Source organism: Dreissena polymorpha, chromosome 5, assembly GCF_020536995.1.
Source record: "Dreissena polymorpha isolate Duluth1 chromosome 5, UMN_Dpol_1.0, whole genome shotgun sequence".
Taxonomy (NCBI): Eukaryota; Metazoa; Mollusca; class Bivalvia; order Myida; family Dreissenidae; genus Dreissena; species Dreissena polymorpha.
This window is the reverse complement of record NC_068359.1, coordinates 118860175-118871453: the sequence shown is the minus strand read 5'-3', so window position 1 is coordinate 118871453 and position 11279 is coordinate 118860175. Positions and strand designations below refer to the sequence as shown.

At 35.4% G+C, this 11279-nt stretch overlaps 1 protein-coding gene across 4 annotated transcripts in view; it reads left to right on the top strand.

Moving 5' to 3' along the window:
• Positions 1 to 2711, top strand: part of LOC127881196 (aggrecan core protein-like) — a 6858-nt gene extending 4147 nt beyond the window's left edge. For 2 of the 4 annotated variants that reach the window (XM_052428904.1, XM_052428903.1), the window contains exons 5-7: positions 779 to 1078; positions 1973 to 2152; positions 2572 to 2711. In XM_052428904.1, the coding sequence (XP_052284864.1) occupies positions 779 to 1078; positions 1973 to 2152; positions 2572 to 2630 (539 nt within the window). In that variant the 3' untranslated portion in view covers positions 2631 to 2711. Of the gene's footprint in view, positions 1 to 778; positions 1079 to 1972; positions 2153 to 2571 lie in introns of those variants that run through there. The other 2 variants (XR_008049957.1, XR_008049958.1) reach the window with 2 other exon arrangements.
• The last annotated feature ends 8568 nt before the right edge of the window (positions 2712 to 11279 follow it).

Sequence of the window (11279 nt, the reverse complement as noted above, 5' to 3'; positions counted from 1 at the left end):
AAATTATTCAATCGTTTCGCGTTGCAACGCTTTATAATTTTTATGTTTTTAAATCGTCAAAAGATGCATATAATGGCTATATTAGACCATGGCAAATGTTCAGTAATACTGTTTCCTCACAAATATCATAACTAAACCGAAAATTTTCGAATCTGAAACAACTTTTTTCAATTTTGTCAATTTACCAAACCGTAAAAAGATCCCTTTAAAGAGAAAAGTAAATATTGCAGCCCGAGGTATTTGGATGATATTACTCAACAATGGCTGCAGCATTTACTACATCGAACAATGTCTTCGATTTATTTTATTATATCGTTAACACATTGTGTTCTCAAAATGAAAATAAAACAGGCGGACGTGCATGCTTTTTTACATTAAAATAAAGAGCTCAGCGGCATTTAGCTAATATATTTATTTTTCAATAAGCGCTTACCGATTGTTCGCTTCATTTTAGGAAATCTCTAAATGCTACTTTTTAGGCCCAACGCGCAAAGTATATTTAACAATTTAAGACTGATTGGGATAATTTTTTTCAAAGTTAAAGAATTTTAAAATTATTCATCGATGGGTGAATCGATTGTTTACTTGGGACTGTGAGGTAAATTGCAAGAATAGAATACAAATAATCGTCTCTTCTTTAAAAAGAATGACAAACCGAGGGCAAATCTTTTTTGTGTCTTCTTATTTATGTGGAGTTTCAGTATTAGCGGTATGAACAATACAAGAACAATCATAATTTTGTATACACGTTCAGTTATATTATCCGCGTATTGTGCAGGGCGTGTTGAACTGTGCCCGTACCACGTAAAAAATGAGGTCAACATATTCGGCGGATCTCTTGACCAGTATGGGGATTATTGTCTGCAACTAGTTAATGTTCAAAAGCAGTGGCACAACGCTCAAAGGCACTGTACCGTTGCCGGACACGGACGTCTGGTTGAAATTGAAGACCTCAAGAAGCAGGACTTTGTCGTGCGTTTTCTGGCTAAGTACGCGCAAATACAATCCATATGGCTCGGACTGACTGACAGTGAAACGGAAGGAGCAACAGCAGAAGGTCAATGGAGTTGGGCTTCGGGTTAGTATGTTTGCAAATGTATTACGAGTATATAATTTAGCGTAACAGTATAACACATAAAAATTTCTTTTCAGCAACAGTTTTACTAATCAGTATCCTCATTGTCAGTTTATTATGTTATGAATTAAATATGTACTAAAATAATGTTTTCTTATGTTGGAATATCATTGACTACTGAGTGGTTTTGGATTACAGATAAAATAATGGACTCGTTTTTAAGTAGTATATCGTATGCTTGATTTTAAAATCAAATAATCCATAATTGAACTGTATGCTTCTTTTAAGGATTTCTTTACATATTTTTAAGTTGAATATTACTATATATTTCCTTACATAACAATCACGAATTTGTTTTGTCAAGAAATAATTTTGTTAGAGCAACACGAATGCTATACATATATTAATGATTTACGCAATTCGTATATAATTTATCACGGAGCAAGCACGGTCTTTAATGAGATCTTCGATAAGTATCTCATGATAGCACAAAATTGATCGTGCACGATTTTATAAACTTTTATATTATATGTGCTATACGCATTTGCTGGAGCTATGGTCATCCATTATTTACAATGAACATTGAATGATGATATAACATTTAAAACTACAGGTTTTTTATACTTGTTTATGTTTCGTTTTTGCATAATATGACGATAGCTCAATATGATTCAAAACAACATAATTCACAAGCCATGCTATTATTTAAAAATAGTTTTGATAATTTCGTCTTTGGGGTTATCTGTTCAAAGGTGTTTTGCAATCAAGGCATCCTTCCTCTAGTAATATCATTCGGCACATGCTACTTACAGTTGAATTTATCATACATAGTAAACGTCTGTTGCTGTTGTAATCTACTGTAAGTTCTATATTTTGTACACACAATTTTGTACACAGGCGCCCCAGTATCGTTCACTAATTTTGGTGCCAATTACAATGGCCATTCAAGCGCTGCACACAAACTGAACGCCTGCGTCATAATCAAGCAGGGTGGAGAATGGACAGATGTGCAGTGCGGAGTTGCTTTAATGATGGGAACAGGGTTTGGAGAGAGTCATTACTTTATGTGTCAATACAGTAAGTTCTTGTTTACTGTTATCGTGTGTGCGTGTGTTCGTGTGTGCGTTCGTATCTGCGTGCGGGTGTGCGCGCGCCTGTGTGTGTGTATTCAATACACGCCCCACCCCATTTCTTCGTCTTCACTACATACTGTACATTTGGACCTTTACATGTTTGTGGATACGCGGCAGGATATTTGTGCATGCCAAATCTATTCACGTGACGTAACTTTTGCCTCTAACTGTAATGATTTTGCTTATTAATGAGGGATGTTTATATTGCAAAAATATAATTGCCATTTAATTGCAAAGATTTTTTTTTCAGAAAATAGATATTTATATAACGAAAGAAAACCTTGTTGTATAATGATTTTCATGTTTATTAACAACGCTTGTGGTGTGTTTTGAAAGATGTTACTGTTTTGTTCTTTATTGCAAACGTGACGTCGATGCACCTTAACATACTCAATGAACTCGGAACAGCACTTGTCGGTTGAAATGTTTAATGTGCATAATGTGTCCTCGGTATTGCAGTTCAGCTATTTTTATTAGTTGGATAAAACATATTTACGATCGTTCGTACAAATAGTTTGTTTGACAAAGTGTGAAGATACGCCGCTTACTTGATTAACATAATTTATAGATTGACCGCAATTGGTTGCATACCAACAGCACAACGTATTTATTTGCACATGTACATTTGAGTAAAATGACGCGCTAATGGTTTTTAATTAAACTGGGAAAAAAGTTAATGTTTTTATTAATCTCGAAACGGATTGTATTGACTGTTCTACGGCGGTTTTTCCAGTTTTAATCACGTAATGTTAAAAGTTGCAATTCTGTTATACAAGTTGACATTTCTCTCATGTTATAGTTTCTAGATTTTCATTGCTTGCTATATACATCTATTGTTTAATGTTTAAATTTTGAGCGTTCTAGTGGAACGGTTTCCTTGCATTAAATGAATTAAAATATGTCCACGTTTTAAGAGTGTTTCAATACTGCAAACCGAGTATTTGATGTTTAAAGACTTCGAGTGAATATTAGATATGACAAATATGAACAAAGCATTTGTAATAATGTTTATGAGGGTAGTGTTTTATTATTGAGTTGTTGACCATGTTAAACAAAAATGCAACTTATTTTATGCGACAATTGCGAATAATAAGAAAAACTAGAGCACACAATACATATATGGTCCGTTAAATTTTTTATACCGACAGGAAATTAATAAAGATAGTATTTGAAGAGAACTTGAAGTACGTAGTACGTTGAACATTAATTTAAACTGTGCATGCGTATACAAGTATAATAACATCACCCCTTAAATAATTTCACATGGATTTTAGTCTTATTTATTTTTAATGAGATGGCGCTAAAGAAAAAACGTATACAGAAAAAATAAATACATAAAGTCATAAATAAAACTTACAGTCAATTAAAACTACGATCCTTCTATTTATCTATTACCGCACGCCGGCGCATAAATCAAACTGTTTCGAATTCTTGGATATATGACAGTTTATTAAATGCCTCGATTTCAGAATAATGAAAAGCCAATATGACATATTTCATTAATGACAAATTCATGGACGGCTACACCAGATGTTTATGTCTGGATGACAAAAGCGGCGTTTGATAAAAATCTAATTAATACACTAACCAGTTGCTCTAGCATGTACAACTTTTTATGTGTGAGAAGTGGTCTAATGGTCGGACGCTGGCTTAGGGATCGAGAGGTCCCGGGTTCGAATCCCGCCCTGACCGCTGGAATTTCCATTCTATACATAAATGGTGACGTCACTACGTTATTGTCGTCAGTAAGACCGGTGTGACACATTGCTGGAATTTCCTTAAGCAAGAAATCTATCCCACAACTGCTCCTCTCCACCCAGGTTTACAAATGGGTACCTGTGAGGGAAATAAGCCAATGTGCCGTGGTTACATACTGCGCCAAGATGTTAACGGACGAATTATGACCCAGTGATAAGGGAAAAAACTATAAAGCGACTATGAACGCACATCTCGAGTATGAAAAGGGCGCTATATAAATGTGGTATTAAATCAAAGTACTGACAATACTGGTGTGAAGATGCTTTAGAAGAGCATTGATAAAAAAGCATCTATTTAAGTTTATCTACAACACCACAATTGTGTATGTGGGTACGATAATTTTGGGTAGGAAAAAAATGGGTACGACAATTTTGGGTACAACAATTATGCCGAAAATAAAATTGGGTACACACAAAGATTTGGTTACGAAAAAAATTTGGGTAGGAAAAAAAATCGGTACGAAACGAATTGGGTACGAAAAATGTAGGGTACGAAAAAAAATGGGGGTACGGGGAAGTAGTACCCGTGGGGAACTTGATCCATTCAGCAAAACTAGGAGGCGGGTTACATTCTTGATCAAATATAAAAAGAAATGTCTTAAAAAAGATACTCGACGTGTATTTTCTGCACCAATTATCTTAAAAAACGTTCTGTTACAGTAAAACGTTTGTGGGTTATAACATTACGTTTCAGCATATAAATTCAAAACTTGACATGCTCTTTAATAACACCATGCTCTTTAATTGCACATGTATATCATACCAAACTTTATATTTCGTTGTTTACTTTCCTAAGTTAATGATGCTATGTGTTCGAACGTGATTTGACATGCCCATGTGCATGAACATATAATTTTTCTCTTTTGATAATTGTTTTTTCCCCTCTAATTCAAGAAGCTTAGGCATGTTCGTTCGTTAAGTTCGGCAATAATTTGATGATGATTCCCGAAAGTAGGTATGAGCACATAGTCGTAAGAGCACTTGAATACGTGAGTTCGCCCATAAACACATGGTAAGGTTAACTAAATCTCCGCGATATAACCTAATATGTATTTTAAACAGCAAACAATATCCAACAAACATAATATGCGCACTGATGTGTCTCTGTAATTTCTGTTTGAAAAGTCTATTAAATATGCAAAATGAGAAAGCACGCATAAGAGCGAGTTTCACAGATATCATATAGCTATTATGCTGTTTATATACCATAGTCGCTACAACGTTTACAAATGGCAGGTTCGAAATGATTCGTTTTCTTTACACTCATGATCGCGTTGAAAGTTGATTATACATGTTTTAATTCGCAATTTATTTACTGTATCGCGACAAATGTCAAATACAATACAGAAAATGCATAATTTTTTCATTGATCTATAAGCATATAATGAATTGAATATAACTGATTTAAAATTAACGTTTTCAAACTATTATTAAATATTTTCCCATAATATGCTGTCCTATTTATAGCTGAGCTTCTTATACCTTATAATAATAATCAGCGAGGTATGCCGATTAGAAAAATCGAGCTATCTCAATCGGACTGGCTCGGTCTTTTACATAGGTCGCCATTGTGAAGAATGTTTTCATGGTATGATAACTTAGACGAACTGCTTCGCAGCATCGTCAAAAAAGTATCGTACAGTTATGAATAAGCTAATTTATACGATTCATTGGTAAAATGTACAAAGTACTCAATCGCAGGGTCGGTATTTTACCGATTTGTTAAATATCGACAAGGTTCATCGATTTAATGTAATAAAACAATTAACCTAACGTTATATTATATCGTTTTTCTAAACGCAGCTTAATCTGCCAGAGATAATATCGAGAATTTGCTAAAGTATGGGTCTCTTTGGATTTATCCCTTCGAGTAACTCGAATAAAGTGTAAATGCGCCATATTGATAGTTTATGTTATCTGTTTACACAAAGCAAATGAAAACACAAAACGAATCTGTAGACCAAGCTGTCGTCATGCTAGATGATTTAAAAGATGATTTAAACAAACTTTACTTCTTGTGAAATCAGTAACAAATAAGTACAAACTGCCTTTCAAATATTGTCGAAATAGTGACATCAAACATTAAACACCTTTTCTACAACTGTTTTAAAATGTTTAGTGTATAAGCTGTCGGCTTTCCTGTTCGTGTTATAATAGAATATTTAGTATTTTATAAATATTTAAAACTGCAAAAGTATATTTTTAATGTACAAAGTTTGTTATAAACAATGGCAGAGCAGTTAGAAAAAAATATAAGAAACTAATGAAATGCTTATATATTTACGAAAACATGTTATATATCATTTATATATAAATTTCCATTTTCGTCCTATACTTAATACAATAAGTTTACAAATACATTGTTATACTCAACCTCGTTTGGACGGTCAAAACAAATTTAATACAATATTTTTCAGCGTCGTAAATTATTATCATGTATACACATTTGTTATGATGTAACTTGAACTGGTTACTTGTTACAAATTTAATCTAGTTAATATTAACAATGATCAAACTATCAAGGAATAGGTCAGGTTACGTACTAAGCAAGCCGGATGTCTAATATTTGACATTTTACTTACCGTTAGTATGACTTGGATGCAGCATACTAGTAGGTACAGAATAACACATTGATAAACAATTAAATATTAAATTATAAATATTTCAATAATAGTATAATGATGGTTCCAAGATGACATGTTCTATTGTTTTGACAGTGTGATAAAGCAGCTGTAGCAGATGTTCATTGCCGGACCATGGCACTGGGAAGAAGTAAACAGTATTCTAATGTCGCGAGAGTAATGTAATTGGCAACCTGCATCGAGTAGATTTAAGAAAACGAAACACACAGATAGACATGTTCAGATAATAAAATCGATTGGCTGACATTTACTGTAATTTTAAGCTCTTCCATTAACATCTCCTAGAGCTTTTGTGATGGATTTTATTTCGCCACGTGTCTTGAGTCTTTCGTCGTGAGTCTAGCGTTATTTGTTATGGGTAACGTTTTATTAAAATACATCTAATATAATGGAGAGTTCCACGTTACTTTACTAAAGTTAACCTTGTGCGAACCTTGTGAAAGTTGTTGCATTAGTATGCAATCGGAACTTTAAACAAATCTCCTATTGCAAGTCAAAACTCAGAGGCTTCATATTATGTGTGTAACATGGTATAGTGGTTTGCTGTAAAGATTGTTCAAATAATTGTCCGTTGGTCTTAACTGGTCACCACATATGAATACATGATTTGTATACTCATTCTTTTAGCAGATCATCAGAAACAGCATTCTCTCGGAAACCAGAAGTTTCAGAACTTTTAGATTTGGTATGATATATCAGATATGGAGCGTGAATCAAGTTGGTTCAAGTTATGCCATTGAGTCATGGAATTTGTTTTATTTAGTGAAAACTGAAAATTTCCTTAACCAAATCCTGAGAGCCAATATATTGGTATTTAGCATAATACTGCGGTCCTGAACAAAGTTAGTTTCTAATTTGTCCCTAAACTAAATAGCGAAAGTCACCTTAAGTCATATGCATAATAACACATAATTACATCTCACGTGTGTTTGTTTTAGTTGATATATGCATTGAAACATTTTTGAAAATAAGTGTGTCTGTTGAATTATCTGTTTATGTCCAAAAATGGAGCAATATTAAACATGGTAAACACATATAATCATCGCCTTTTGAGTATGTTATCAAATGACTATTTCTGAGTCGTTCATAATATTCATATGTTTCGTTGATAATTCTAAGTTCCATATCGTTTGTATTCGCTTCCACGTTCGTGGGTGGATGGATTGAAGGACCTTTTCATTTTTTCGCAATTTTGCTTATGCTGTTTATGCTTAAATATAGTTGGTATTGTAATCCATGTATTTGTTTTTATAAATTCTAGTTAATGCTCTAGCGTTGCCCCTTTTCAAACCATATTGTGAGCGGTTTTGTAACTAAAATGAATTCGAAATCGCAGAGCGCAAATTTTAATAATCAACTCGTGAAAATATGTTTATTTCAGAAAGCAGCTCACTACCCCATTTGTTAACCAAGATTCGTTTCATTCATCAGGTTAGAGTTATTTGAATAATTACTACAAAAGTCAACTTTGTCAATAACATTTTTATTACAATTCTTAAATGTGTTACATAACGTTAACACAATTTGATAGTCTATTGTTGAACCATACAATATATCAAAGGAACAATACAAAAGGATAAATGGAATTTATTGGCCAAATGGCGGAATACAATTTACACCAGACTAGCACTAGAGTTAATAACACCTCAGCTATAGACTAGCACTACAACTGAGGCATGTCGCGGAGGCGACCGGAAGTACTGCCCGAAAGGTACCCCCCAACCGAGTTGCACTATTAATTTAGCTTCTCGTTTATGCAATCACCGCCACCAGATAATGCACCGCATTCTATGCTATTTTGCGAGAGCTCCGCAACGTGCTCACATTTATTTATGCAATTCCTATTTCAACGAACACCTGACTGGTTCGGAAATATATATCATTATACACGCGCAATTGCTAAGGCCAACGCAACCGGCCAACTAAATTCTAGGTACGCAGTACCTGCGATTGTCGAGCGCAAGATATACTACAATATTCGCAATGCCACAATTTCCAAAGCCCAAAAGAGCTATTCCAAGTACGCCTAAGCACGCAGTGCCATCGAGCGAGTATTAGAACACCCATACTATCCCGAAAATAATTTTGAAAGCATTCCTGCCATCCTCACACAGACTAGCACTACGTGATGGATGACGACAAAATGCAAAGTTTACCTCCCCTAGACATATGTATATTATTCTATAGTTAATTATTTATACCTTTAATACTTCCGATCACCTCCAAGACATAGAATTTCCGCCACAAAAAATACATTTATTTATTTCCCCCAAAATTCTATGACGTATTTTAGACTAAGCTTAATAGACACTCGCGCACTGAATCTAAGTACATGGCGAGCCCAACGTCAGACAAATGAACGCCATCATTTCTGAAAAACCCAGGTGTTTTTCAATCTATGTCAATTTTTAACTCATGCCCTTCCTCAACGCGCATCATTTTATGGCCAAATTGATTTACGCGTTTCCGTTTTTTTCAATTTACTTGTTTTCTGTTTCCGGAGCCCTCCAATCAAATCTTGGCAAAATGTTTGCCCAGACTATAATGCTCGCCGGAAATGCCCGATGTAAATATTCAATCGAATCTTGAATGTGTTTAAAACAGACCTGAAGGTTATGCCGGACCAAATCATTACTTCCCAGGTGGACTACAAGCACCTACGGTGGCATCCGGAATAGAGCGGGGAGCTGCATGTGGTGTACGGCGTCTGCCCACCCCATACCGGAAACACCCATCCAAACCACTCGTGTTCCACCCGGGAGGTTAAGGTCCGGTATCACAAGCAACTCCGCCTGCTGACCGGCCCAATAGGGGATCGAATCTCATATAATCCAAACTTCTGAAATAATATTTATACAGGAGCAGTTACCTTATATATGACATATACGCATTTGAGTTCCACCTGCCCATCCGCATAATTTGATCGTTTGACACCCCTGTACTTGCTAAATGTGTCGCTCTGCCTATTCTAAAACTGTGTGATTTAAAGATATTGCAATCAAAGCCAGACAGTTAAACATTTTTTAAGCACTGCTGAAAATTGATAACGCGTGACTGGTCTATAGTTATTGTGCACAAAAAGCCGACCCGATGTTACGGGCCGAATGCCAAAGTATAGTTTGAGGTTGCACACTGGGCATATTAATTTATTTGTTTCACAACGAAGTCTCAAATTAATAGGATTTCCAAACTGATTAGTGTTTGACTGTCTTAAACATATCAAAATCTGCTGATGACCGGCGGCCAGCCGCACGTCTTCAAACAAAAGTGTCATATTGCCAATATGTGTAAAAACTAATTCGCTGATTCTTAATAAACCAAAAAATGCCAATGTAAAGATAGCCTTAAACAATAAAGATTCGTAATGATAATGAGCGACCATTGGAAGAATTGAACATATTTTTTCCAACATAGAGATCGTGATAGGGGCTCTTTTATCCACGACAGGCCTTTGCCTGCGACAACCCTGGAGTATTTTGCTAACAACAAATATGCCCGAAATGCAATACCAACCATTAATCCTATGATAAAATGACAACCCAGATATGCATGTTGTTATAGAAGACGGTGAATAATGCTTCTCGAAACAATACGTAACAAACATAATTACATGGCTACATGGAGCTGGCCATACTACAGCTAATCTATTCAACTCCCTGAATTTATTTAATGAACATATCGCCGTTTTATATGCTAATTGCGTGTTTTTAGAAATGCCTGCGAGTACCAATTCGTTAGTTCTATATTGAATATATTCCAGAGATAGGCCGGCATTGGAGTTGCTGCCGTGTCCGCCAACGGGGTCAGTCTCCGAAAGCGCTCTTGCTGAAACCGTGATAATGCATCTGCAACATCGTTTTTGCTATCGGGAATATGGTCCGCTTTAAATACACAATTGTGAAAAATTCCTTGTATGGTTAATAGCTTAATACTCTCAATAAAGCAAGAACGCGAACCGACTTGGACGACATCGTATTCAAAATGTAAACAACGGCCTTATTGTAACAATGAAAGCGAATTTTCTTGTTAGTCATATGTTTACCGAACACGACCGTGGCTACCACTATAGGAAACAATTCCAGCAATGTTATATCTTTAGTAAGCCCTTTCCGAACCCAATCTGCATGCCACTTTTCTTGACATCAGTGGCCGTTAAACCAGATACCGTAACCTATACCACCCGAACTATCAGTAAATAACAGGATGTCGTCATTTGATAGCCAATATCGATCGTGAAAAACGGAAACCCCGTTAAAATGTTCAAAGAAATCCAGCCACATAATTAAATCACGCCTCATGGCGTTTGTGATTCTAACGTGATGGTGTGACTGTTTTATACCGCATGTAGCGTTAATCAAACGTCCGCAAAAGGGTCTTCCAATAACAATTGCCCGACAACAAAAATTTAATGAGCCGATGAGAGACTGCATTACTTTCAACTTAACCTTTTTGCTGTGAAGAACAACGTGAATTTTTCGACAACCTCTTTGATTTTATCAGCGGGGTTCCTAACAACCATATTAACAGTGTCAAGTTCGAGCCCTAAAAATACTTAAATGTGCGTCGGTCCATCCGTCTTCTCGTTAGCTTGTTTCAGCGACAGCTATTTCGAAAAGAATGAGAAGGCATGGTGCTCTGGTTTATATACCTATGAGTGACGTCAGAAAGTCAC